Source organism: Bos javanicus, chromosome 25, assembly GCF_032452875.1.
Source record: "Bos javanicus breed banteng chromosome 25, ARS-OSU_banteng_1.0, whole genome shotgun sequence".
Lineage (NCBI taxonomy): Eukaryota > Metazoa > Chordata > Mammalia > Artiodactyla > Bovidae > Bos > Bos javanicus.
The window spans coordinates 42536004-42563747 of NC_083892.1; the positions used below are offsets into that span (position 1 = coordinate 42536004).

The following is a 27744-nucleotide window of genomic DNA, read 5'->3' on the forward strand; positions in this document are numbered from 1 at the left end:
TGAGTGACTTCACTTTCACTTTTCACTTGTGTGCACTGGAGAAGGAAATGGCAACCCTCTCCAGTGTTACTGCCTGGAGAATCCCATGGATGGAGAAGCCTGGTGGGCTGCCGTCTATGGGGTCGCACAGAGTTGAAGCAACTTAGCAGCAGCAGCAGCATGAGAACTTGACATAAGTGACATAAAACAAAACGACACACCAATTTTACCTACTATTCTTGGTCTCCTAATCCATTAAATGCTGATTAATGATATATGAATCATTGCAGAGAAATTCTCCATCTCTAAAAAAATTTAGGTTTCCTCACAATTTTTGTTTCTTTAAAGTAAGTCAAGCTGTACAGTCTAAGAAGTGCTTGCTCCAGAAGATGTGGAATATATATACAATGGAAAATTACTCAGTCATAAAATCAAATGTAATAATGCCATTTGCAGCAACATGGATGAACATGGTGATTTCACTTTAAGTGAAGTCAGACAGAAAGAGGCAAGCATCGTATGACATCACATATGTGGAATATTGAAGAATGATACAGATGAACTTATTTACAAAGCAGAGGTAGAGTCACAGACTCTTATAAACACGCTTATGGTTACCTGAGTTAGGAGTTTGGGGTCAGTACGCACACACTGCTGTATGTACACCAGGTGACATAAGGAGCTGCTGTGTAGTGAGGGAGCTGTACTCAGTATCTTGTGACGACCTGTAACCAGAAAGAATCCGGAAGAATATATAGTGGCTCAGTTGTGTCCAAGTCTTTGGGACTCCAGGGTCTGTAGCCTGCCAGGCTCCTCTCAAAGGACGGGCCACAAGGAGCTGGACACAACAGAGGGACTAACCACACAACTCCTACTCTGCTCGTTCTTAGCCAACTTGGAGAAAGACATGACGCCTTATCAGTGCTGCAGTAAGTTTTGCTCTAAGATGCTTTCCCTGTAGGGAACAATTTGAACATATTCTGAATTTCAGTTGTGCTTGGAAGTAATTTTGCCGGGAGAAAGAGTTGGTGAAAGAAAGCACAGCTGACCCAGAGGAAACTAACCAGGCAGGAAAACACAAAACACCGCTTAACGCACAATCAAACATTAAACTGATTGAGGACATCGTGGGAAGTGTCCTAGATCATTCTCCATTTGTCCACACTTAATTGAGTGTGCTCAGTTAAGACACTCTGTGTCTAGAGTGTACTGTCATTCTTGGCTAATTTAAAATATAGTGTATTAGTAGGAAATTGCAGGCATAATAAGGCAAACAGATCAGGAGATAACTGTCCTCGAAAAGAGAGTTGATGACTTACAGTTCCCAAGAGGAGGGACAGGCCACACCATTGGGCCACACGGGAAAGGACCGGACTTGTCCGCAGATTGAGGGAAGGGAATTAGGTACAGGGACCTTTACTGTGACTCCTCAGGAGGAACAGTGAGCTGGGTGTGCAGGCTGAGGACTGGCTGGTGCACGTGATGTTAGTGGCCATCCTCGGTGTCTGCCTCTGGGTGACAAGGGAAGGGGACAGTGGCTCGGAGCGCATTTTAATTGTCACCTCCTCAGAGACACATCCCCATGTGCATCTGTGGTGACAGCTCCCCCATGTCTCCTGCCCTTACCACATCGGTCCTTCACGGCACCAGGGCTGGCCCTGTCTGCACCCGCTGGGGCTCGTCACCCATCCATCCTCTGTCCCAGGACTCCTTTCCTCCCCGCCCTCCCACTGCCCCAGCTCCTCTCTTCCTGCTGTGCCGTGTCCCGCCCTTCACTCCATGGAGCTGACTCTTCTACAAGCTGTTCTGTTTATTCCTTGTCTCGCTCCACAGTGTCAGCTCTGTGGGAGCAGCAGAATCCTTTCTTTTTAAAGTGTGGTGGTTTTCTGTCTTATTCTCCTCTTGAATGTCAAGGACTGTAAGGTGTTGTGGCTGGGTCCCTGCCCCCAGCACAGGCCTGGCACAGAGCACATGCGCTCTCAGCATTTGGGAAGAACCAGCAGTTGCTGCCCCCCAGGGGACTGTTAAAAACAAGACAACAGCCCCAGAGGAGTTGCCTAGTTAGGAACCATGCTAGCAAAATAGATGACGTAAATGCAGTTTTGGCTCTTCCAGAAATGAAATCTTGAACCAGTCAGCCAGGAATCTTCTGATTATCACTAGTTAAGTCATCTGCCTGAGAAAGCTTTCCAGCCTTTAATGGAAAGTAACCTCACAGTAACAAGTTGGATTCTTTGCCCAGTACAACTTCCTTGTTCCTGATCCCTTATGCCTATAAAAGTCTTTTATTTTGTGCAACTCCTCAGAGTTTCTAACTGCTAAATTGGATGCTGCCTGATTCATAAATCTTTAAATAAAGGCACTAAGATTTTAAAATTTTACTCAGTTGAATTTTATTTTAATAGGGCATATAGCTTATTTTGGAGATGGCAATGGCACCCCACTCCAGTGCTATTGCCTGGAGAATCCCAGGGACGGGGGAGCCTGGTGTGCTGCCTTCTATGGTGTCACACAGAGTTGGACACGACTGAAGTGACTTAGCAACAGCATAGCTTATTTTAGGATTATATTTGGCTTTTAAGAGATTGTTATAGATTCAATCGAGCTTACTGTGAACGATGTCAGATTCAGGATCTCCGAAGATGATTTAGCTTCAGGACCAGGGACCAGGATTGATCACTCAAGAGCGTTTGTGTAGCAGAGTTTTATGACAGTGGGAAAAGGTCAGAGAAAGCTTCTGACATGGACAGCAGAAGGGGGTGGGGAGTGCCCCCCCTTGCTAGTGTTAGCAAGGGAGGTATATACTTTTTAAATTAGTTTCTACATTAAATCAAAAGAATGTCTCAAGTTTGTGAAAGTTTTACCAGACCCACTCCCACAATTAGCATTTTAGGATAACAGGATTAGATTTTAACAGAAAGATCCTACCAGACCCATTCCCATAATATACATTCTAAGATATCAGGATTAATCGGAAGGTTCTCAGGAAGGAGAAACTGTCCTCAAGCAGGATACATGGTTGTTATATGATCCCTAGTACAGAGTTTAAGTGGCTCAGATGGCAAAGCATCTCCCTACAGTGGGGGAGACCCAGGCTGGATCTCTGGCTTGGGAAGATCCCCTGGAGAAGGAAATGGCAACGCTCTCCAGTACTCTTGCCTGGAAAACCCCATGGACAAAGGAGCCTGGTAGGCTACAGTCCATGGGGTTGCAAAGATTCAGGCATGACTGAGCAGCTTCACTTTCTTTCACAGAGTTTAAACTGAGTTGTGTAATCGTCAGTTCTGGGCCTAAAGAAAGAAAGAAAAACAAATGTTTTAAGTGACTAAGACTAAGGAATGTAGAGGGAAAAAGATGTTTGTCCTTTCCTCCTCCTTGAGAACTCCAGACCCTCTCTCCTTGGCTTCCCCCAGACTTCTTATCAACCTGCCTAGGAACTGACTCTCTCACTTTGAGCACCTCTTCAGCCTGTGAGCTCCATGAGAACATCAGACCAGAAAGAGAAAAGACCTTGAGTAAATGTTATGATGACTGAAGAGCTGTACAGATAAAATGACTACACAGAGTCCATGTGAAGGTTACATTCACTGAAGATTAGCTTTTTCTTCCTCCTCCCTCCCTCTTTCCAGAATAGAAGTTCAAGGGACCTTATATCACCCTCACCTCATATGGAACTCCAGTGGTCTGGGTGAGTTTTATCTTTTCTCTATTTGTACACTGGAAGACATTTCGTGACTGTACCCCTTAAAACTGAGAGAATCACTACTTGAGGGGCAGGGACCCTCCATGTTGTCTGAGTCAAAACAGAACAATATGTGAACACAGGATATTGAGGAGGTGGCTGGGCCCCTGGGCAGCTGGAAGGAGGGAGACAAAGGCAGAGGGGTGCTGTTTCCACCTCCCTCCTCCCAACATGACACACTTGTCCCTCTTTGTACTTAATCAATCTGACCCTGATTATCTGGAGATTGACATGTCTGCTGGCAGATGGTGTGGTCTTAGGTCACAGCATTAAGGCTACCAGACCTCAGTTCTGAGCTGTTTGCCAGACCTAGGACAAGTCTTCAGCGTCTTAGATCTGCTGTTTTATCCCTAAGCATTGACAGCGGTACTCCCTGTGTGAGGCCCAGAGGCAGAGGCATCGGCACTTGGGATTGGTCACTGAAAGGCTGCAGCCCCGTGAAGGCTGCCCCTAGAATCCCGCCTGGAGCACGAGTGGTACGTGCAATATCTGGATGAAGCAGTGAAGATGTCAGCGAGAGACACGCAGTTGGTGCCAGGACAGCATTGAATTAGAGCACTGGGCTTTTCTCCACTCACTTCCAGAGGGTCAGGCCCTATTGCCACTGGCCACGTACCCTGAGTGATAACCATCTCCTGGGAACTCCAAGTCACAGCCTGATGGCTGGGCCTCCACAGGGCTGAAGGATGTGTCAGGAGCAGTTTGCCCACAGATGCTGGGCACCCCAGGGCTCTGACAGGGGCTGGTGAGGTTGGCATGTCAGGGCCCCACAGCACAGGGTACTGGGGTGCCTGGTTGGGGCTGCCATCACCTAGGGCCATACCACCATGAAGGCCCCTGGTAATTTCTGAGCTCAGAAGCTAAAGCAAGGTTGAGCCTGGCTAGTACTTGGTTGCAAGACCACCTGGAAAGACCAGGTGCTGTGGACTTTCCCACTTGTCTCTCCTTTCCTGTCTCTCACCCTTGGCCACCGCCCCCTTCCCTGGCACAGATGGGCTCTCCTTTGGCCATGGGGAGCTGTAAATATTGTTGAGTCTTGGCCTGGGTGGGTGCTGTGGGGGTTCTGACAATGGGCAGCACAGTTGGGCTGCCATCCTCTGTGCTTGCTGGCCGCTCTGCGTTGGTGGGCAGGTTGAGTGCCTACAGGAAGGCAGTACTTTACGGCATGGAACTGTCTGCATAAAATGGTTCTAATGGCTACATTGGACCTCTGTGTATTTTCCACATTAAAAAAAAAAAAAAAAACTGTAGCATGTCTGTGTGTGTGTGTGCATGTGTGCATGTGTTAAAGATTTGGAAAATTCTGAAGTCAAACAAAAAATTGGGTCACATGATAAAATATGAATAAGCTTCAAAAACATGACACTGTGTAAGAAAAAGGACCTAAATGGTCACAGCTGTACAAACCCATGTGCTTGAAATACACAGAATAGGCAATTCCATAAGGATGAAAGAGTGAGGAATGTGGAATTAAAACTGACTAAGGAGCACTAGGTGTCTTTGTAGGGAGATAAAATATAAAATATTCTGGATCAGATAGTGATGATGGCTACACAACTATACAAATAGCCAATCACTAAAATATAGTGCTCAAAGGAGAATTTTTTGGTATATGATATATATCTCAACTTAAAATGATTAATTTGAATTTTTTTTCAAAAACAACAAAACCCACATATTATCCTCAGTGCTTTATGTGGTTCTCACTCTAAGCTCTGTAGACATAAACAAACATGCCTGTGTCTGTGTGTGCATGTTCAGTCGTGTTTGACTCTTTGTGACCCCACGGCCTGCAGATGGCCATGCTTCTCTGTTCATGGAATTTTCCAGGCAAGAATACTGGAGTGGGTGGCCATTTCCTACTCCAGGATATTTTCCCGATCCTTCACTGTTTCTTCAGAATTTGTCTCCAGAGCAAGGAGTCAGCCAGCACCACTCGCCTAGGCTGAGACTCAGGGCACACAGAGGAGTGGGGACATGCTCTGGTGGGAAAGAGGGAAAGCGTGTCCTGCTCAGAGCGTGTAATGTGGGGTAGCCGGAGGCAGGCTGGCAGGAAGAGGGCCGTCCCAGGTGACAGCTTAGATGACAGATTTGGCTTCCCCCATTTGGTACTAAATTGAAAGGAAGGAAAATAAGGAAGGTGACAGTCACTGACCACGCACTGAATCCTGGAGCCCATTGCTGCAGGGGCTGGGGTCTGGTTTTCCAGGTCGGCTGCTGCAGGGCAGGACCTCGCAGCTGGAAGGAGAGGTTCCCCAACTTCCCAGTGTGTTAAGAAAGTTCATTTCAACATCCTTCTCTGGTCGTCTTCAATTGGATACTCTGTGGATAAACTTGAAACAGTGTTTCTTAAATTAACTGCAAACAAAGGTAATAACTACATTATTATTGAGTAACAATGATAATGATGATTTTCATTATAGTTAATTTCAAGATTTCTCATTAAATACCTACATTACACCACATATATTAACAAATATCCCCAACAACGTGTCGGGCCATCTGGTCGACCTCGCCACAGTAGCCACCAATCTGTTGGCTTTGTGATCCTCGCACAGATGTATCCGCGTCTCATACCCGGGAAACACAGCACCTCCACACAGACACCATCCTTTCCACTCCTGAGCCCGAGGAGAATAGAAGGGACGCCGGGCGCCCGCCCCTCGAATAGATGCAGCCCGACCCGCAGGAAACCCATTTGCGGAGTCCTGAGCACGTCACCGGGAACCGAGGCCGCCTGGGAGCAGCCTCAGCGCCGCGAAGGCAGCGGGACGACCGTTCCCCCAAGGTGGCAAGGAAGCGCTTTCGGGCGCCCTTTGGGGAGGAGGACGGGCGGCCCGTGGTCCCTTGCGGTGCCTCCTGTTCTGGACACCAGGGCCGGCCCTCTCCGGGGAAGGACACACGTTTGTCAGTCGGGACTATCGGTGTCCATGGGGGAGGCTGGGAAGACTGGACATGTCTGCGTGCATCCGTGTGGTCCGCACCTCCGGGCGAGTGGGAAACATCGAGAGGCTGTAACCCCGCGACGCCGGCGCCATGCCCTTTCCTGCTCGCGCTCAGCTGCTCCGGCGGTGCCCGCGGGCAGAAGGGGCCCCGCGGCGCGCTGATCCACCGGGCCGGGCACCGACACCGACCGACACCGACCGACGCCGCCTGCCCTGTCCGCCGACCTGCAGCCCGAATCTCCGGCAACAGCAGGCTCTTCCCGGGTCTCATGACACCGGGAACGTTTCCGCTGTCACCCCGGCCTCTGGAGCTCTGCCCCGGGCTTGGTGGCCGAACCGTAGCCTTCGCGGGAGTCGCCAACGTTCCCCAGGAAGGGACCGGCTCACGGCGGCCGCTGGGTGGCTCCCGACACTGCCCCGGGCGGACCCCTACCCTTGGGAGGCCAGAGCGCAGCGGGGGCCGTTCTTACGCCCGGGACAAGCCGGGCTGGGAGCCGGCTTCAGGCCCGGCGGCCAGGCAGGGCGCGGAGACCCAGACAACAGACGGGAGGACGGGAGCTGGGAAGACCTCCCCGGGCAGCTGCGGGAGAAGGCGCGCTCCTCAGCGATTCCCTAGGCTGGGACCCAGGCGGCCCCAGAGGGCAGGTCCCTGCTCCCGGGCGGACTTAGGAATTTAGTGAAACTTAGACTGTGGGGACTGTAAAACTGAAACCATGAAATGATTGGGTAAAAACATGTATGAATGATTTTTATTCTGTGGAATAAAAAGAATGGAATCATGATACAACATTAAAAAAAAAAAAAAAAGTCCAGAAGCTATCAAAGAAATGAATGATAAACAGCCATAAATCCACCTTTTCATATTCCACACGGAAGGTCCAATGATAACAACTCAGCGTGGGAGGAACATTTGTGCAAATACTTGTGTACTAAGATTGTTGATATTAGTATCACTCAGTATAAAAACAGAACATTCAGGAAACAGCCATTAAGAGGGATCTAGGAAGGAAATTTGTGTCGGTACTGACTTGGAAAGATCTGTATGATGAATTGTTGGATAAAAATAGCCAAGTTATAGGATTTCCACCGGTGTTAAAGAAAAAAATATATATTTGTACATTTCTCTTTAAATGAACTGAGATGGAAAGGCAAATGAATTAGAACAGCTAAAGCAGTTTTATAAAAAGAATACAATCTTTCCCATAGGTTGGCACCTGGTGCCAGAAAGAAGTGTCTTCAGAAATCAAAAGGAGCCACACCGCCTGCTCTTCTGCCTCCTCCTCCTGTGGCCTCCAGGCAGGCAGCTGGCATCCTAGCCCCTTAAAGTCACTGCTCCACTCAGACAGACGCAGATCCAAGGAGGGGTTGGTATGACCTTGGCTCTGCAGACTTGGGCTCCTCAGCCTCTTGCCTCATCCTGGGAGCCCCCAGCCAGTCAGTCATCACCCCAGTCTTCCCCACCAGAGGCTACTGGCCCCACTCTGCAGGGGGCAGCCCTTGTCTCTATGAGCTCTGAGCTGTTTTCCCAAAGGAAGGATTTTCCCTTTGCACCGCAGGTATGAAGCAAGGGGATAACTGATTTTTTGCACCTGAACCCATCGCACACTTTGTCCTCACATCTGGCCCCAATTATGCCCATGAGGGTAGAAGAAGACAATTCCCTTTACATAGGAGGTGTGAATCAACTGGAAGCCTGAGCTTTCACATCTGGACCTTTCATACACGTTTTGTATGCATTGAGCTCCTGAAGACACAAGACAGAGACAGGGTTAGGCCTCTTAGTGTGGTGTGGCCATTGCTCTCATAAAATATCCAGGGTCTCTAAGCAACACCAGGGTGGCAAGAATAGGGAAGCATGAAATCATTCAAGCCACACACACACACACACACACACAAAGGAGGGGCTAAAGCAACCACCTGATCCTAAGGGAAAATGCAACTCTGGAATCAAACATGTCAATGTGTCATGCAGATGTAATATCATGTAAATGACCTGATTCTTTAAAAAATTTTAATTATGAATAAATATTTGATGTCCTTGTGTTTATTCTGAGATTATTGAGACTAATATAGCCAGATTTACATTACTTAAAAAAGATTTATTTCATTGGGAAAAATTTACTAAAATTTTACATTTCTTCAAGAAAAATTCAGGCAGAGAGTATTGAAAATACCATGTTCCTGTGAGGAACTGTGAGCGAGGCCACTACTTTTGTTAGGTCTGAGAGGGCAACGACCAATGTTATAAGATGGACGATGGAAAGGTGAATGCCTGTGACGAGACCGCTGCCCTGAGCCAGAGCGCCTACGTCCTGTTCTACGCCCGGGAGGGTGCGTGGGAAGGGGGCGCTGGGGGAGGGGCAGCGGCCGCCGTCGGGGCTGACCCCACAGACCCCGGGCAGCCTGCAGGAGACGCCAGCGGCAGAGCTCCTGGGCCGGAGGAGTCCCCGGGGGACACAGAGGTCGAAGGGATGAGCTTAGAGCAGTGGAGACGCCTGCAAGAACACAGCCGACCGAAGGCGGCCTTGGAGCTGCGGAAGGTCCCGTCTGCCCTGCCGGCCGGCGCAGTCGTGATTCACCAGTCCAAACACGGAGGAGGGAGAAACCGCACGCCGCCCCAACAGGAGCACGAGCGGCTCGACCGTCCCAGCACGGACACCCCGCCTCCGGGGCCGAGGAACGTCGGCAACGGCCCTTGTGCCAGCGGGAGGGCCAGAGCCACCAAGGGGAAGAACAAGAAGCCGCGGCCGTCTCTGGGGCTGTGGCGGTAGGTCGGCTCTGACGCACATGCGTGCAGACGCCCAGGCACACGCTGTGTGCGGCACGCCCTGTGTGACGCACCAAGAGTTCCGACGCGGAGCGAGTTCCTCTCGGCCGTGTGCGTGATGCAGCCTCCTGGGAAAAGCGGGGCCTGGAGTGTGCCCGGGGTCTCGGTGTTCACTTGGGACGGGCTCGTGCCTGAGCGGCTGAGCTCTGGAGGGCTGGCTCTGCTGGGAAGTCGCTGGAGAGGATGGGGTGATGGGGTGCATGAGCGGGCCTGGGCACGGTCCGAGGGCCTCCCACTTCTGCGAGGGTGGGAGAGTCCTCTCGGGATGGGACTTTGGGTGTGGGTTTGCCTTTCGTTCCCCGTCTCCGTTCCCTGGCCGCACCGCTGGCCTCGGGTGAGTGACGCGGCCTGGAGACGCCTCACAGAGCGCTCACAGCCAGCCGAGCAAGGAGAAGATCTCGGAGCCCTTCGGGGGGCAGGGAAGAGCGGGTGCAGGTCCATGAACCGTCTCCTTCCGGCCGGTCAGGCTCTCGAAAATGCCCCAGACGTCGAGAGGCGTCCGGGGAGAAGACGGGCAAGCAGCCTTTATGGGTGTCTGTCCTTGGGAGGCCTCGTGCTACTTGGCGGAGGGTCCGGCAGGAATGAGGCGGGGATGCGCGCGTCCCCGGCACGACGCTCGTCCGCAAAGATCCCTGGGGCTCCATGTCCGGTGCAAGGAGTACGCTGGAGAAGCTCCAAGTGCCAAACAGGAGAAGCGATCCACAAGGCCATGAGCACCGCCACCAGCACCACCAGCACCACCAGCACCACCAGCACCACCAGCACCAACACGAAGGCCAAGGGGAGAAAGGCAACCCAACCAGTCCCAAAGAAACTTCTCCACCAGCATCGCACCGGTGCCTGAGTGGAGACATGTCGCGCAACGTTCATTTCTGAAAGCAAAGGTCCTCCCCGCACTGAGGAAAGACCCGAGCCTACCCTAGATTGTGATAGCAAGACAACTGGACTTCCGACTCTGCCCGTCCTGTCTGGCAGTCTCATCCAGCTGGGCCCCGGGCAAACGCCTCTGGACGCGAGGAGATGCGGCCGGCCTCCAAAGTGCCTGGGGCGGTGGGGAAGCTGTCCTCCCCTAGCTGCTTTCTCGACTGCCTCATGGGCCCGTGACCCGCTGGAGGGGCACCTGAGGCCCCTTATCGACCACCTCTTGCGTTTTTCTTTCTTTGGCTTGGCTGATGGCTTCAAACCCCAAACCCTCCATCAAACGGCAGACCGGGAAGTTGCGATGTAACATCTCCGACCTCGAGGGCCAACTCTGGCTCCTGACTGCGCTAGTCGGCGTGGCAAGGAACAGAGAACGTTCCGATGGCTTGTTTCCCCCGCATGGCTACCTACGCCGCACCATGCCCTCCGCACGTAGAGAGGACAAAGAATGATGAGCAGTATCTTCCCCCGAGAACACGAACAAGCGTGCCCTGCACGAGGAAGCGGAGCCACCCACAGTCCGCCCTCATCATCACCACGCATCTTCCTCCGCCCCATCGTCTCAAATGGACTTACTGCTTGCCCCATCCACACCCTCTGAAGAAGGAGGAGGAGGAGGAGGAGGAGGAGAATGTCGATTGGGGTGGCGTGACAGAGGGAAAGGGAAGGTGGCCTTATGCTGGGCGAAATCCGTGCAAAAGAGAGAAAAATCCTGGCTGATCTCGTTTCTCTGTGCCATGGGAAGGAGGTAAGGGGACAGCAAGGGTGTGAGCACTTGGATCATAAAGCACAAAGCGGTAGGCTCCTAGGATGGGATGGGGGGAGCGGGAGGTGGGAGGGGTGCAATAGGCTAAGGAAGTAAACGGGGTCAGGGCCCTTCTTTCCTAGTAAGGACCAACGGAATCAACACTCCAGCTATGGTAAACCTGTGGACGGTCAAACCCCCATAGTCCTGGAAGGCAAGCATAATGTCCAGGACGGGAGAGCCAACAAACACACATGTCACACACCGAGAAGGACAGCAAGAGTCATCCTCCTCCAGGAGGGAAACCTTTTTTATACCTTGAGTTATACCGCATTTTGAGCCCCGGAATTCGAAAGACGACTGTATGAGTCAACTAGTGTATATAAAAGAGAGAAAGAGAATAAAAGCAACAAAAAAATAACAAAATGAACACAAAATTTAAAAAAAAGTTTAAAAATAAATGGAAAAAAAAAAAAACTCAAAAACCCCTAAAACACCAAGCAGGAAAAAAAAAAAAAAAGTAAATGATAAAGGAAGAAGGAAAAGGAAGAAAAAAGGGCAGCGGAGAGAGAAAAGGAGCTGCAGAAATGAATCCAAAGTTGCAGGAAGCCTATGCCTTTCTAAATGAGCTCGCTTTGGGTCTTGAGCAACGGCCCTGAAGGGAGAAAAGCATATGTGGCACTCTGCTGGCATCTTTTGGTGCTAGGACCCTGAACGCTAGAAGAGTGTCCAGTGAGAACGCATAGAAATTGGGGAGGACCTCGCTGGAGCGCAAAGTTGAGGCAAGGGTTTATTGTTGTCCGGGGAGGGGTTGTCCTCAGGCAGGGGTCTGGGGTCGGGAGACCCCTAAAGGGGAGAGGTTCGGTGGGCAGACATATGTTTCCACACGTGTGTTAGGATGTGAATGGTGAGCCCACGGAAGTCCTGTGCAGCCGGCATTTGTGTGCTGAACTTGGAAGCCCCGCAGTGAATCTCTAGCGGGCAAGGCTGGAAGGCCCAATGCCCCCGAATCATTTGCATCCTGAGCCCTTTGGTCCAGGGGGTCAGGTCGGAAGTGCGTGTGGGGCCTCGTCAAGGGAATTCCCGAGAAAAGTGTGGGTGGCTGGATGGCGGGAGTGGGAGTGGGCACGCCCTCGGCCGCCTCAGCCAATGAGGAGCCTGCACGTGCGGGGGTGGGGCTGTGGGGAAGCCCCCAAAGGCCCGAGGGGGCGGGGCCCAGGCCCTTTTCTGGAGCCGGACCGTCTGAGGGAAGGAGGCGTCGGCGTGCAGCTGCAGGTAGGAGATGGAAACCCTCGTGGGCCTTGTGTGCAGAGCCCCGGGGGCTGCTTCTGAGCACGGGGGCGGTGTGTGTCCGTCTCCCTTCGACGTCTTCCCCGGAGGGCAAGGTTGTGGGCCCAGCGCCGCTGGTGCGGATGCCCTTCGGGGACCCTCTGTCCCTGAGGGGCCGTCGCCGGCGCTTGGGCGTCCCCAGCGGGGTGACTTGGCTCCTGGGTCAGCAGGGCTGACGCCTGGCCAGAAAGGCGCCCTGAGTTGGAAGGGGCCGTGGGGGGTGGGGGCTGGGCTTCAGAACCTGGGGAACACCTGCTACGTGAATGCGGCGCTGCAGTGTCTGAGCCACACGCCGCCCCTGGCCAGCTGGATGGTGTCCCAGCAGCACGCCACCCTCTGTGCGGCCCGCAGCGCCTGCACGCTCTGTGCCATGCGAGCTCACGTGACCCGAGCCCTCCTTCACGCGGGAGAGGTGATCCGGCCCCGCAAGGACCTGCTGGCGGGCTTCCACAGACACCAGCAGGAAGATGCCCACGAGTTTCTGATGTTCACTCTGAATGCCATGCAGCAAGGGTGCTTGAGTGCATCCCAGCCGTCGGGCCATGCCTCCGAGGACACCACCGTCATCCGTCAGATCTTTGGCGGGACCTGGAGGTCTCAGATCCAGTGTCTCCGCTGCCTCGGTGTCTCGGACACGTTCGACCCTTATCTGGACATCAGCCTGGATATCACGGCGGCTCAGAGTGTGGAGCAAGCTCTGAGAGAGCTGGTGAAGCCCGAGAAGCTGGACGCGGACAATGCCTATGACTGTGGCGTCTGTCTCCGGAAGGTGCCTGCCACCAAGAGGTTGACTTTGCACAGCACCTCCCAGGTCCTGGTGCTGGTGCTGAAGCGGTTCACACCGGTGAGCGGGGCCAAAAGGGCTCAGGAGGTGCGCTATCCCCAGTGCCTGGACCTGCAGCCCTACACGTCCGAGCGGAAGGCAGGGCCACTGGGCTACGTGCTCTATGCCGTGCTGGTGCACTCCGGGTGGAGCTGTGAGCGAGGACACTACTTCTGTTACGTCCGAGCGGGCAACGGCCAATGGTATAAGATGGACGATGCCAAGGTGACCGCCTGTGACGAGACCGCTGCCCTGAGCCAGAGCGCCTACGTCCTGTTCTACGCCCGGGAGGGTGCGTGGGAAGGGGGCGCTGGGGGAGGGGCAGCGGCCGCCGTCGGGGCTGACCCCACAGACCCCGGGCAGCCTGCAGGAGACGCCAGCGGCAGAGCTCCTGGGCCGGAGGAGTCCCCGGGGGACACAGAGGTCGAAGGGATGAGCTTAGAGCAGTGGAGACGCCTGCAAGAACACAGCCGACCGAAGGCGGCCTTGGAGCTGCGGAAGGTCCCGTCTGCCCTGCCGGCCGGCGCAGTCGTGATTCACCAGTCCAAACACGGAGGAGGGAGAAACCGCACGCCGCCCCAACAGGAGCACGAGCGGCTCGACCGTCCCAGCACGGACACCCCGCCTCCGGGGCCGAGGAACGTCGGCAACGGCCCTTGTGCCAGCGGGAGGGCCAGAGCCACCAAGGGGAAGAACAAGAAGCCGCGGCCGTCTCTGGGGCTGTGGCGGTAGGTCGGCTCTGACGCACATGCGTGCAGACGCCCAGGCACACGCTGTGTGGGGCACGCCCTGTGTGACGCACCAAGAGTTCCGACGCGGAGCGAGTTCCTCTCGGCCGTGTGCGTGATGCAGCCTCCTGGGAAAAAGCGGGGCCTGGAGTGTGCCCGGGGTCTCGGTGTTCACTTGGGACGGGCTCGTGCCTGAGCGGCTGAGCTCTGGAGGGCTGGCTCTGCTGGGAAGTCGCTGGAGAGGATGGGGTGATGGGGTGCATGAGCGGGCCTGGGCACGGTCCGAGGGCCTCCCACTTCTGCGAGGGTGGGAGAGTCCTCTCGGGATGGGACTTTGGGTGTGGGTTTGCCTTTCGTTCCCCGTCTCCGTTCCCTGGCCGCACCGCTGGCCTCGGGTGAGTGACGCGGCCTGGAGACGCCTCACAGAGCGCTCACAGCCAGCCGAGCAAGGAGAAGATCTCGGAGCCCTTCGGGGGCAGGGAAGAGCGGGTGCAGGTCCATGAACCGTCTCCTTCCGGCCGGTCAGGCTCTCGAAAATGCCCCAGACGTCGAGAGGCGTCCGGGGAGAAGACGGGCAAGCAGCCTTTATGGGTGTCTGTCCTTGGGAGGCCTCGTGCTACTTGGCGGAGGGTCCGGCAGGAATGAGGCGGGGATGCGCGCGTCCCCGGCACGACGCTCGTCCGCAAAGATCCCTGGGGCTCCATGTCCGGTGCAAGGAGTACGCTGGAGAAGCTCCAAGTGCCAAACAGGAGAAGCGATCCACAAGGCCATGAGCACCGCCACCAGCACCACCAGCACCACCAGCACCACCAGCACCACCAGCACCAACACGAAGGCCAAGGGGAGAAAGGCAACCCAACCAGTCCCAAAGAAACTTCTCCACCAGCATCGCACCGGTGCCTGAGTGGAGACATGTCGCGCAACGTTCATTTCTGAAAGCAAAGGTCCTCCCCGCACTGAGGAAAGACCCGAGCCTACCCTAGATTGTGATAGCAAGACAACTGGACTTCCGACTCTGCCCGTCCTGTCTGGCAGTCTCATCCAGCTGGGCCCCGGGCAAACGCCTCTGGACGCGAGGAGATGCGGCCGGCCTCCAAAGTGCCTGGGGCGGTGGGGAAGCTGTCCTCCCCTAGCTGCTTTCTCGACTGCCTCATGGGCCCGTGACCCGCTGGAGGGGCACCTGAGGCCCCTTATCGACCACCTCTTGCGTTTTTCTTTCTTTGGCTTGGCTGATGGCTTCAAACCCCAAACCCTCCATCAAACGGCAGACCGGGAAGTTGCGATGTAACATCTCCGACCTCGAGGGCCAACTCTGGCTCCTGACTGCGCTAGTCGGCGTGGCAAGGAACAGAGAACGTTCCGATGGCTTGTTTCCCCCGCATGGCTACCTACGCCGCACCATGCCCTCCGCACGTAGAGAGGACAAAGAATGATGAGCAGTATCTTCCCCCGAGAACACGAACAAGCGTGCCCTGCACGAGGAAGCGGAGCCACCCACAGTCCGCCCTCATCATCACCACGCATCTTCCTCCGCCCCATCGTCTCAAATGGACTTACTGCTTGCCCCATCCACACCCTCTGAAGAAGGAGGAGGAGGAGGAGGAGGAGGAGAAGAATGTCGATTGGGGTGGCGTGACAGAGGGAAAGGGAAGGTGGCCTTATGCTGGGCGAAATCCGTGCAAAAGAGAGAAAAATCCTGGCTGATCTCGTTTCTCTGTGCCATGGGAAGGAGGTAAGGGGACAGCAAGGGTGTGAGCACTTGGATCATAAAGCACAAAGCGGTAGGCTCCTAGGATGGGATGGGGGGAGCGGGAGGTGGGAGGGGTGCAATAGGCTAAGGAAGTAAACGGGGTCAGGGCCCTTCTTTCCTAGTAAGGACCAACGGAATCAACACTCCAGCTATGGTAAACCTGTGGACGGTCAAACCCCCATAGTCCTGGAAGGCAAGCATAATGTCCAGGACGGGAGAGCCAACAAACACACATGTCACACACCGAGAAGGACAGCAAGAGTCATCCTCCTCCAGGAGGGAAACCTTTTTTATACCTTGAGTTATACCGCATTTTGAGCCCCGGAATTCGAAAGACGACTGTATGAGTCAACTAGTGTATATAAAAGAGAGAAAGAGAATAAAAGCAACAAAAAAATAACAAAATGAACACAAAATTTAAAAAAAAGTTTAAAAATAAATGGAAAAAAAAAAACTCAAAAACCCCTAAAACACCAAGCAGGAAAAAAAAAAAAAAGTAAATGATAAAGGAAGAAGGAAAAGGAAGAAAAAAGGGCAGCGGAGAGAGAAAAGGAGCTGCAGAAATGAATCCAAAGTTGCAGGAAGCCTATGCCTTTCTAAATGAGCTCGCTTTGGGTCTTGAGCAACGGCCCTGAAGGGAGAAAAGCATATGTGGCACTCTGCTGGCATCTTTTGGTGCTAGGACCCTGAACGCTAGAAGAGTGTCCAGTGAGAACGCATAGAAATTGGGGAGGACCTCGCTGGAGCGCAAAGTTGAGGCAAGGGTTTATTGTTGTCCGGGGAGGGGTTGTCCTCAGGCAGGGGTCTGGGGTCGGGAGACCCCTAAAGGGGAGAGGTTCGGTGGGCAGACATATGTTTCCACACGTGTGTTAGGATGTGAATGGTGAGCCCACGGAAGTCCTGTGCAGCCGGCATTTGTGTGCTGAACTTGGAAGCCCCGCAGTGAATCTCTAGCGGGCAAGGCTGGAAGGCCCAATGCCCCCGAATCATTTGCATCCTGAGCCCTTTGGTCCAGGGGGTCAGGTCGGAAGTGCGTGTGGGGCCTCGTCAAGGGGAATTCCCGAGAAAAGTGTGGGTGGCTGGATGGCGGGAGTGGGAGTGGGCACGCCCTCGGCCGCCTCAGCCAATGAGGAGCCTGCACGTGCGGGGGTGGGGCTGTGGGGAAGCCCCCAAAGGCCCGAGGGGGCGGGGCCCAGGCCCTTTTCTGGAGCCGGACCGTCTGAGGGAAGGAGGCGTCGGCGTGCAGCTGCAGGTAGGAGATGGAAACCCTCGTGGGCCTTGTGTGCAGAGCCCCGGGGGCTGCTTCTGAGCACGGGGGCGGTGTGTGTCCGTCTCCCTTCGACGTCTTCCCCGGAGGGCAAGGTTGTGGGCCCAGCGCCGCTGGTGCGGATGCCCTTCGGGGACCCTCTGTCCCTGAGGGGCCGTCGCCGGCGCTTGGGCGTCCCCAGCGGGGTGACTTGGCTCCTGGGTCAGCAGGGCTGACGCCTGGCCAGAAAGGCGCCCTGAGTTGGAAGGGGCCGTGGGGGGTGGGGGCTGGGCTTCAGAACCTGGGGAACACCTGCTACGTGAATGCGGCGCTGCAGTGTCTGAGCCACACGCCGCCCCTGGCCAGCTGGATGGTGTCCCAGCAGCACGCCACCCTCTGTGCGGCCCGCAGCGCCTGCACGCTCTGTGCCATGCGAGCTCACGTGACCCGAGCCCTCCTTCACGCGGGAGAGGTGATCCGGCCCCGCAAGGACCTGCTGGCGGGCTTCCACAGACACCAGCAGGAAGATGCCCACGAGTTTCTGATGTTCACTCTGAATGCCATGCAGCAAGGGTGCTTCAGTGCATCCCAGCCGTCGGGCCATGCCTCCGAGGACACCACCGTCATCCGTCAGATCTTCGGCGGGACCTGGAGGTCTCAGATCCAGTGTCTCCGCTGCCTCGGTGTCTCGGACACGTTCGACCCTTATCTGGACATCAGCCTGGATATCACGGCGGCTCAGAGTGTGGAGCAAGCTCTGAGAGAGCTGGTGAAGCCCGAGAAGCTGGACGCGGACAATGCCTATGACTGTGGCGTCTGTCTCCGGAAGGTGCCTGCCACCAAGAGGTTGACTTTGCACAGCACCTCCCAGGTCCTAGTGCTGGTGCTGAAGCGGTTCACACCGGTGAGCGGGGCCAAAAGGGCTCAGGAGGTGCGCTATCCCCAGTGCCTGGACCTGCAGCCCTACACGTCCGAGCGGAAGGCAGGGCCACTGGGCTACGTGCTCTATGCCGTGCTGGTGCACTCCGGGTGGAGCTGTGAGCGAGGACACTACTTCTGTTACGTCCGAGCGGGCAACGGCCAATGGTATAAGATGGACGATGCCAAGGTGACCGCCTGTGACGAGACCGCTGCCCTGAGCCAGAGCGCCTACGTCCTGTTCTACGCCCGGGAGGGTGCGTGGGAAGGGGGCGCTGGGGGAGGGGCAGCGGCCGCCGTCGGGGCTGACCCCACAGACCCCGGGCAGCCTGCAGGAGACGCCAGCGGCAGAGCTCCTGGGCCGGAGGAGTCCCCGGGGGACACAGAGGTCGAAGGGATGAGCTTAGAGCAGTGGAGACGCCTGCAAGAACACAGCCGACCGAAGGCGGCCTTGGAGCTGCGGAAGGTCCCGTCTGCCCTGCCGGCCGGCGCAGTCGTGATTCACCAGTCCAAACACGGAGGAGGGAGAAACCGCACGCCGCCCCAACAGGAGCACGAGCGGCTCGACCGTCCCAGCACGGACACCCCGCCTCCGGGGCCGAGGAACGTCGGCAACGGCCCTTGTGCCAGCGGGAGGGCCAGAGCCACCAAGGGGAAGAACAAGAAGCCGCGGCCGTCTCTGGGGCTGTGGCGGTAGGTCGGCTCTGACGCACATGCGTGCAGACGCCCAGGCACACGCTGTGTGGGGCACGCCCTGTGTGACGCACCAAGAGTTCCGACGCGGAGCGAGTTCCTCTCGGCCGTGTGCGTGATGCAGCCTCCTGGGAAAAGCGGGGCCTGGAGTGTGCCCGGGGTCTCGGTGTTCACTTGGGACGGGCTCGTGCCTGAGCGGCTGAGCTCTGGAGGGCTGGCTCTGCTGGGAAGTCGCTGGAGAGGATGGGGTGATGGGGTGCATGAGCGGGCCTGGGCACGGTCCGAGGGCCTCCCACTTCTGCGAGGGTGGGAGAGTCCTCTCGGGATGGGACTTTGGGTGTGGGTTTGCCTTTCGTTCCCCGTCTCCGTTCCCTGGCCGCACCGCTGGCCTCGGGTGAGTGACGCGGCCTGGAGACGCCTCACAGAGCGCTCACAGCCAGCCGAGCAAGGAGAAGATCTCGGGAGCCCTTCGGGGGGCAGGGAAGAGCGGGTGCAGGTCCATGAACCGTCTCCTTCCGGCCGGTCAGGCTCTCGAAAATGCCCCAGACGTCGAGAGGCGTCCGGGGAGAAGACGGGCAAGCAGCCTTTATGGGTGTCTGTCCTTGGGAGGCCTCGTGCTACTTGGCGGAGGGTCCGGCAGGAATGAGGCGGGGATGCGCGCGTCCCCGGCACGACGCTCGTCCGCAAAGATCCCTGGGGCTCCATGTCCGGTGCAAGGAGTACGCTGGAGAAGCTCCAAGTGCCAAACAGGAGAAGCGATCCACAAGGCCATGAGCACCGCCACCAGCACCACCAGCACCACCAGCACCACCAGCACCACCAGCACCAACACGAAGGCCAAGGGGAGAAAGGCAACCCAACCAGTCCCAAAGAAACTTCTCCACCAGCATCGCACCGGTGCCTGAGTGGAGACATGTCGCGCAACGTTCATTTCTGAAAGCAAAGGTCCTCCCCGCACTGAGGAAAGACCCGAGCCTACCCTAGATTGTGATAGCAAGACAACTGGACTTCCGACTCTGCCCGTCCTGTCTGGCAGTCTCATCCAGCTGGGCCCCGGGCAAACGCCTCTGGACGCGAGGAGATGCGGCCGGCCTCCAAAGTGCCTGGGGCGGTGGGGAAGCTGTCCTCCCCTAGCTGCTTTCTCGACTGCCTCATGGGCCCGTGACCCGCTGGAGGGGCACCTGAGGCCCCTTATCGACCACCTCTTGCGTTTTTCTTTCTTTGGCTTGGCTGATGGCTTCAAACCCCAAACCCTCCATCAAACGGCAGACCGGGAAGTTGCGATGTAACATCTCCGACCTCGAGGGCCAACTCTGGCTCCTGACTGCGCTAGTCGGCGTGGCAAGGAACAGAGAACGTTCCGATGGCTTGTTTCCCCCGCATGGCTACCTACGCCGCACCATGCCCTCCGCACGTAGAGAGGACAAAGAATGATGAGCAGTATCTTCCCCCGAGAACACGAACAAGCGTGCCCTGCACGAGGAAGCGGAGCCACCCACAGTCCGCCCTCATCATCACCACGCATCTTCCTCCGCCCCATCGTCTCAAATGGACTTACTGCTTGCCCCATCCACACCCTCTGAAGAAGGAGGAGGAGGAGGAGGAGGAGAAGAATGTCGATTGGGGTGGCGTGACAGAGGGAAAGGGAAGGTGGCCTTATGCTGGGCGAAATCCGTGCAAAAGAGAGAAAAATCCTGGCTGATCTCGTTTCTCTGTGCCATGGGAAGGAGGTAAGGGGACAGCAAGGGTGTGAGCACTTGGATCATAAAGCACAAAGCGGTAGGCTCCTAGGATGGGATGGGGGAGCGGGAGGTGGGAGGGGTGCAATAGGCTAAGGAAGTAAACGGGGTCAGGGCCCTTCTTTCCTAGTAAGGACCAACGGAATCAACACTCCAGCTATGGTAAACCTGTGGACGGTCAAACCCCCATAGTCCTGGAAGGCAAGCATAATGTCCAGGACGGGAGAGCCAACAAACACACATGTCACACACCGAGAAGGACAGCAAGAGTCATCCTCCTCCAGGAGGGAAACCTTTTTTATACCTTGAGTTATACCGCATTTTGAGCCCCGGAATTCGAAAGACGACTGTATGAGTCAACTAGTGTATATAAAAGAGAGAAAGAGAATAAAAGCAACAAAAAAATAACAAAATGAACACAAAATTTAAAAAAAAGTTTAAAAATAAATGGAAAAAAAAAAAAACTCAAAAAACCCTAAAACACCAAGCAGGAAAAAAAAAAAAAAAAGTAAATGATAAAGGAAGAAGGAAAAGGAAGCAGCGGAGAGAGAAAAGGAGCTGCAGAAATGAATCCAAAGTTGCAGGAAGCCTATGCCTTTCTAAATGAGCTCGCTTTGGGTCTTGAGCAACGGCCCTGAAGGGAGAAAAGCATATGTGGCACTCTGCTGGCATCTTTTGGTGCTAGGACCCTGAACGCTAGAAGAGTGTCCAGTGAGAACGCATAGAAATTGGGGAGGACCTCGCTGGAGCGCAAAGTTGAGGCAAGGGTTTATTGTTGTCCGGGGAGGGGTTGTCCTCAGGCAGGGGTCTGGGGTCGGGAGACCCCTAAAGGGGAGAGGTTCGGTGGGCAGACATATGTTTCCACACGTGTGTTAGGATGTGAATGGTGAGCCCACGGAAGTCCTGTGCAGCCGGCATTTGTGTGCTGAACTTGGAAGCCCCGCAGTGAATCTCTAGCGGGCAAGGCTGGAAGGCCCAATGCCCCCGAATCATTTGCATCCTGAGCCCTTTGGTCCAGGGGGTCAGGTCGGAAGTGCGTGTGGGGCCTCGTCAAGGGAATTCCCCGAGAAAAGTGTGGGTGGCTGGATGGCGGGAGTGGGAGTGGGCACGCCCTCGGCCGCCTCAGCCAATGAGGAGCCTGCACGTGCGGGGGTGGGGCTGTGGGGAAGCCCCCAAAGGCCCGAGGGGGCGGGGCCCAGGCCCTTTTCTGGAGCCGGACCGTCTGAGGGAAGGAGGCGTCGGCGTGCAGCTGCAGGTAGGAGATGGAAACCCTCGTGGGCCTTGTGTGCAGAGCCCCGGGGGCTGCTTCTGAGCACGGGGGAGGTGTGTGTCCGTCTCCCTTCGACGTCTTCCCCGGAGGGCAAGGTTGTGGGCCCAGCGCCGCTGGTGCGGATGCCCTTCGGGGACCCTCTGTCCCTGAGGGGCCGTCGCCGGCGCTTGGGCGTCCCCAGCGGGGTGACTTGGCTCCTGGGTCAGCAGGGCTGACGCCTGGCCAGAAAGGCGCCCTGAGTTGGAAGGGGCCGTGGGGGTGGGGGCTGGGCTTCAGAACCTGGGGAACACCTGCTACGTGAATGCGGCGCTGCAGTGTCTGAGCCACACGCCGCCCCTGGCCAGCTGGATGGTGTCCCAGCAGCACGCCACCCTCTGTGCGGCCCGCAGCGCCTGCACGCTCTGTGCCATGCGAGCTCACGTGACCCGAGCCCTCCTTCACGCGGGAGAGGTGATCCGGCCCCGCAAGGACCTGCTGGCGGGCTTCCACAGACACCAGCAGGAAGATGCCCACGAGTTTCTGATGTTCACTCTGAATGCCATGCAGCAAGGGTGCTTGAGTGCATCCCAGCCGTCGGGCCATGCCTCCGAGGACACCACCGTCATCCGTCAGATCTTCGGCGGGACCTGGAGGTCTCAGATCCAGTGTCTCCGCTGCCTCGGTGTCTCGGACACGTTCGACCCTTATCTGGACATCAGCCTGGATATCACGGCGGCTCAGAGTGTGGAGCAAGCTCTGAGAGAGCTGGTGAAGCCCGAGAAGCTGGACGCGGACAATGCCTATGACTGTGGCGTCTGTCTCCGGAAGGTGCCTGCCACCAAGAGGTTGACTTTGCACAGCACCTCCCAGGTCCTGGTGCTGGTGCTGAAGCGGTTCACACCGGTGAGCGGGGCCAAAAGGGCTCAGGAGGTGCGCTATCCCCAGTGCCTGGACCTGCAGCCCTACACGTCCGAGCGGAAGGCAGGGCCACTGGGCTACGTGCTCTATGCCGTGCTGGTGCACTCCGGGTGGAGCTGTGAGCGAGGACACTACTTCTGTTACGTCCGAGCGGGCAACGGCCAATGGTATAAGATGGACGATGCCAAGGTGACCGCCTGTGACGAGACCGCTGCCCTGAGCCAGAGCGCCTCGTCCTGTTCTACGCCCGGGAGGGTGCGTGGGAAGGGCGCTGGGGGAGGGGCAGCGGCCGCCGTCGGGGCTGACCCCACAGACCCCGGGCAGCCTGCAGGAGACGCCAGCGGCAGAGCTCCTGGGCCGGAGGAGTCCCCGGGGGACACAGAGGTCGAAGGGATGAGCTTAGAGCAGTGGAGGCGCCTGCAAGAACACAGCCGACCGAAGGCGGCCTTGGAGCTGCGGAAGGTCCCGTCTGCCCTGCCTGCCGGCGCAGTCGTGATTCACCAGTCCAAACACGGAGGAGGGAGAAACCGCCGCCGCCCCAACAGGAGCACGGGCGGCTCGGCCGTCCCAGCACGGACACCCCGCCTCCGGGGCCGAGGAACGTCGGCAGCGGCCCTTGTGCCAGCGGGAGGGCCAGAGCCACCAAGGGGAAGAACAAGAAGCGCGGCCGTCTCTGGGGCTGTGGCGGTAGGTCGGCTCTGACGCACATGCGTGCAGACGCCCAGGCACACGCTGTGTGGGGCACGCCCTGTGTGACGCACCAGGAGTTCCGACGCGGAGCGAGTTCCTCTCGGCCGTGTGCGTGATGCAGCCTCCTGGGAAAAGCGGGGCCTGGAGTGTGCCCGGGGTCTCGGTGTTCACTTGGGACGGGCTCGTGCCTGAGCGGCTGAGCTCTGGAGGGCTGGCTCTGCTGGGAAGTCGCTGGAGAGGATGGGGTGATGGGGTGCATGAGCGGGCCTGGGCACGGTCCGAGGGCCTCCCACTTCTGCGAGGGTGGGAGAGTCCTCTCGGGATGGGACTTTGGGTGTGGGTTTGCCTTTCGTTCCCCGTCTCCGTTCCCTGGCCGCACCGCTGGCCTCGGGTGAGTGACGCGGCCTGGAGACGCCTCACAGAGCGCTCACAGCCAGCCGAGCAAGGAGAAGATCTCGGGAGCCCTTCGGGGGGCAGGGAAGAGCGGGTGCAGGTCCATGAACCGTCTCCTTCCGGCCGGTCAGGCTCTCGAAAATGCCCCAGACGTCGAGAGGCGTCCGGGAGAAGACGGGCAAGCAGCCTTTATGGGTGTCTGTCCTTGGGAGGCCTCGTGCTACTTGGCGGAGGGTCCGGCAGGAATGAGGCGGGGATGCGCGCGTCCCCGGCACGACGCTCGTCCGCAAAGATCCCTGGGGCTCCATGTCCGGTGCAAGGAGTACGCTGGAGAAGCTCCAAGTGCCAAACAGGAGAAGCGATCCACAAGGCCATGAGCACCGCCACCAGCACCACCAGCACCACCAGCACCACCAGCACCAACACGAAGGCCAAGGGGAGAAAGGCAACCCAACCAGTCCCAAAAAACTTCTCCACCAGCATCGCACCGGTGCCTGAGTGGAGACATGTCGCGCAACGTTCATTTCTGAAAGCAAAGGTCCTCCCCGCACTGAGGAAAGACCCGAGCCTACCCTAGATTGTGATAGCAAGACAACTGGACTTCCGACTCTGCCCGTCCTGTCTGGCAGTCTCATCCAGCTGGGCCCCGGGCAAACGCCTCTGGACGCGAGGAGATGCGGCCGGCCTCCAAAGTGCCTGGGGCGGTGGGGAAGCTGTCCTCCCCTAGCTGCTCGACTGCCTCATGGGCCCGTGACCCGCTGGAGGGGCACCTGAGGCCCCTTATCGACCACCTCTTGCGTTTTTCTTTCTTTGGCTTGGCTGATGGCTTCAAACCCCAAACCCTCCATCAAACGGCAGACCGGGAAGTTGCGATGTAACATCTCCGACCTCGAGGGCCAACTCTGGCTCCTGACTGCGCTAGTCGGCGTGGCAAGGAACAGAGAACGTTCCGATGGCTTGTTTCCCCCGCATGGCTACCTACGCCGCACCATGCCCTCCGCACGTAGAGAGGACAAAGAATGATGAGCAGTATCTTCCCCCGAGAACACGAACAAGCGTGCCCTGCACGAGGAAGCGGAGCCACCCACAGTCCGCCCTCATCATCACCACGCATCTTCCTCCGCCCCATCGTCTCAAATGGACTTACTGCTTGCCCCATCCACACCCTCTGAAGAAGGAGGAGGAGGAGGAGGAGGAGGAGGAGAATGTCGATTGGGGTGGCGTGACAGAGGGAAAGGGAAGGTGGCCTTATGCTGGGCGAAATCCGTGCAAAAGAGAGAAAAATCCTGGCTGATCTCGTTTCTCTGTGCCATGGGAAGGAGGTAAGGGGACAGCAAGGGTGTGAGCACTTGGATCATAAAGCACAAAGCGGTAGGCTCCTAGGATGGGATGGGGGGCGGGAGGTGGGAGGGGTGCAATAGGCTAAGGAAGTAAACGGGGTCAGGGCCCTTCTTTCCTAGTAAGGACCAACGGAATCAACACTCCAGCTATGGTAAACCTGTGGACGGTCAAACCCCCATAGTCCTGGAAGGCAAGCATAATGTCCAGGACGGGAGAGCCAACAAACACACATGTCACACACCGAGAAGGACAGCAAGAGTCATCCTCCTCCAGGAGGGAAACCTTTTTTATACCTTGAGTTATACCGCATTTTGAGCCCCGGAATTCGAAAGACGACTGTATGAGTCAACTAGTGTATATAAAAGAGAGAAAGAGAATAAAAGCAACAAAAAAATAACAAAATGAACACAAAATTTTTAAAAAAGTTTAAAAATAAATGGAAAAAAAAAAAAACTCAAAAAACCCTAAAACACCAAGCAGGAAAAAAAAAAAAAAAGTAAATGATAAAGGAAGAAGGAAAAGGAAGAAAAAAGGGCAGCGGAGAGAGAAAAGGAGCTGCAGAAATGAATCCAAAGTTGCAGGAAGCCTATGCCTTTCTAAATGAGCTCGCTTTGGGTCTTGAGCAACGGCCCTGAAGGGAGAAAAGCATATGTGGCACTCTGCTGGCATCTTTTGGTGCTAGGACCCTGAACGCTAGAAGAGTGTCCAGTGAGAACGCATAGAAATTGGGGAGGACCTCGCTGGAGCGCAAAGTTGAGGCAAGGGTTTATTGTTGTCCGGGAGGGGTTGTCCTCAGGCAGGGGTCTGGGGTCGGGAGACCCCTAAAGAGAGGTTCGGTGGGCAGACATATGTTTCCACACGTGTGTTAGGATGTGAATGGTGAGCCCACGGAAGTCCTGTGCAGCATTTGTGTGCTGAACTTGGAAGCCCCGCAGTGAATCTCTAGCGGGCAAGGCTGGAAGGCCCAATGCCCCCGAATCATTTGCATCCTGAGCCCTTTGGTCCAGGGGTCAGGTCGGAAGTGCGTGTGGGGCCTCGTCAAGGGGAATTCCCCGAGAAAAGTGTGGGTGGTTGGATGGCGGGAGTGGGAGTGGGCACGCCCTCGGCCGCCTCAGCCAATGAGGAGCCTGCACGTGCGGGGGTGGGGCTGTGGGGAAGCCCCCAAAGGCCCGAGGGGGCGGGGCCCAGGCCCTTTTCTGGAGCCGGACCGTCTGAGGGAAGGAGGCGTCGGCGTGCAGCTGCAGGTAGGAGATGGAAACCCTCGTGGGCCTTGTGTGCAGAGCCCCGGGGCTGCTTCTGAGCACGGGGGAGGTGTGTGTCCGTCTCCCTTCGACGTCTTCCCCGGAGGGTTGTGGGCCCAGCGCCGCTGGTGCGGATGCCCTTCGGGGACCCTCTGTCCCTGAGGGGCCGTCGCCGGCGCTTGGGCGTCCCCAGCGGGGTGACTTGGCTCCTGGGTCAGCAGGGCTGACGCCTGGCCAGAAAGGCGCCCTGAGTTGGAAGGGGCCGTGGGGGGTGGGGGCTGGGCTTCAGAACCTGGGGAACACCTGCTACGTGAATGCGGCGCTGCAGTGTCTGAGCCACACGCCGCCCCTGGCCAGCTGGATGGTGTCCCAGCAGCACGCCACCCTCTGTGCGGCCCGCAGCGCCTGCACGCTCTGTGCCATGCGAGCTCACGTGACCCGAGCCCTCCTTCACGCGGGAGAGGTGATCCGGCCCCGCAAGGACCTGCTGGCGGGCTTCCACAGACACCAGCAGGAAGATGCCCACGAGTTTCTGATGTTCACTCTGAATGCCATGCAGCAAGGGTGCTTGAGTGCATCCCAGCCGTCGGGCCATGCCTCCGAGGACACCACCGTCATCCGTCAGATCTTCGGCGGGACCTGGAGGTCTCAGATCCAGTGTCTCCGCTGCCTCGGTGTCTCGGACACGTTCGACCCTTATCTGGACATCAGCCTGGATATCACGGCGGCTCAGAGTGTGGAGCAAGCTCTGAGAGAGCTGGTGAAGCCCGAGAAGCTGGACGCGGACAATGCCTATGACTGTGGCGTCTGTCTCCGGAAGGTGCCTGCCACCAAGAGGTTGACTTTGCACAGCACCTCCCAGGTCCTAGTGCTGGTGCTGAAGCGGTTCACACCGGTGAGCGGGGCCAAAAGGGCTCAGGAGGTGCGCTATCCCCAGTGCCTGGACCTGCAGCCCTACACGTCCGAGCGGAAGGCAGGGCCACTGGGCTACGTGCTCTATGCCGTGCTGGTGCACTCCGGGTGGAGCTGTGAGCGAGGACACTACTTCTGTTACGTCCGGCGGGCAACGGCCAATGGTATAAGATGGACGATGCCAAGGTGACCGCCTGTGACGAGACCGCTGCCCTGAGCCAGAGCGCCTACGTCCTGTTCTACGCCCGGGAGGGTGCGTGGGAAGGGCGCTGGGGGAGGGGCAGCGGCACCGCCGTGGGCCCACAGACCCCGGGCAGCCTGCAGGAAGCGCCAGCGGCAGAGCTCCTGGGCCGGAGGAGTCCCGGGGGACACAGAGGTCGAAGGGATGAGCTTAGAGCAGTGGAGACGCCTGCAAGAACACAGCCGACCGAAGGCGGCCTTGGAGCTGCGGAAGGTCCCGTCTGCCCCGCCTGCCGGCGCAGTCGTGATTCACCAGTCCAAACACGGAGGAGGGAGAAGCCGCCGCCGCCCCAACAGGAGCACGGCGGCTCGGCCGTCCCAGCACGGACACCGCCTCCGGGGCCGAGCCGTCGGCAGCGGCCTTGTGCCAGCGGG

General features: G+C 57.0%; 4 protein-coding genes and 1 long non-coding RNA gene across 5 annotated transcripts; all 5 read left to right on the plus strand.

Moving 5' to 3' along the window:
* The first annotated feature begins 12268 nt into the window (after positions 1-12268).
* LOC133238866 (ubiquitin carboxyl-terminal hydrolase 17-like protein 6) lies at positions 12269-14496 on the plus strand. Its single transcript, XM_061402461.1, has one exon. It carries the CDS (start codon positions 12442-12444, stop codon positions 14041-14043), a length of 1602 nt encoding a protein of 533 aa, XP_061258445.1. The 5' UTR covers positions 12269-12441; the 3' UTR covers positions 14044-14496.
* Positions 14497-14517: 21 nt separating this feature from the next.
* Positions 14518-20858, plus strand: LOC133238869 (uncharacterized). Its single transcript, XR_009733662.1, has 2 exons — positions 14518-15656; positions 20256-20858. It is a non-coding gene; the product is annotated as an uncharacterized LOC133238869 (long non-coding RNA).
* LOC133238868 (ubiquitin carboxyl-terminal hydrolase 17-like protein 6) lies at positions 16876-18747 on the plus strand. Its single transcript, XM_061402463.1, has one exon. It carries the CDS (start codon positions 17049-17051, stop codon positions 18648-18650), a length of 1602 nt encoding a protein of 533 aa, XP_061258447.1. The 5' UTR covers positions 16876-17048; the 3' UTR covers positions 18651-18747.
* A 986-nt stretch (positions 20859-21844) lies between the features above and the next one.
* Positions 21845-22857, plus strand: LOC133238315 (ubiquitin carboxyl-terminal hydrolase 17-like protein 6; the record flags this gene model as incomplete). Its single annotated transcript, XM_061401244.1, is given in 2 exon segments — positions 21845-22781; positions 22784-22857. Coding segments are annotated over 2 exon segments (1011 nt in total), but the record flags the coding sequence as incomplete, so codon positions are not given.
* Positions 22858-26227: 3370 nt separating this feature from the next.
* On the plus strand, positions 26228-27733 carry LOC133238316 (ubiquitin carboxyl-terminal hydrolase 17-like protein 6; the record flags this gene model as incomplete). The annotated part of the gene is given in 2 exon segments (XM_061401245.1): positions 26228-27272; positions 27275-27733. Coding segments are annotated over 2 exon segments (1504 nt in total), but the record flags the coding sequence as incomplete, so codon positions are not given.
* Positions 27734-27744: the final 11 nt, after the last annotated feature.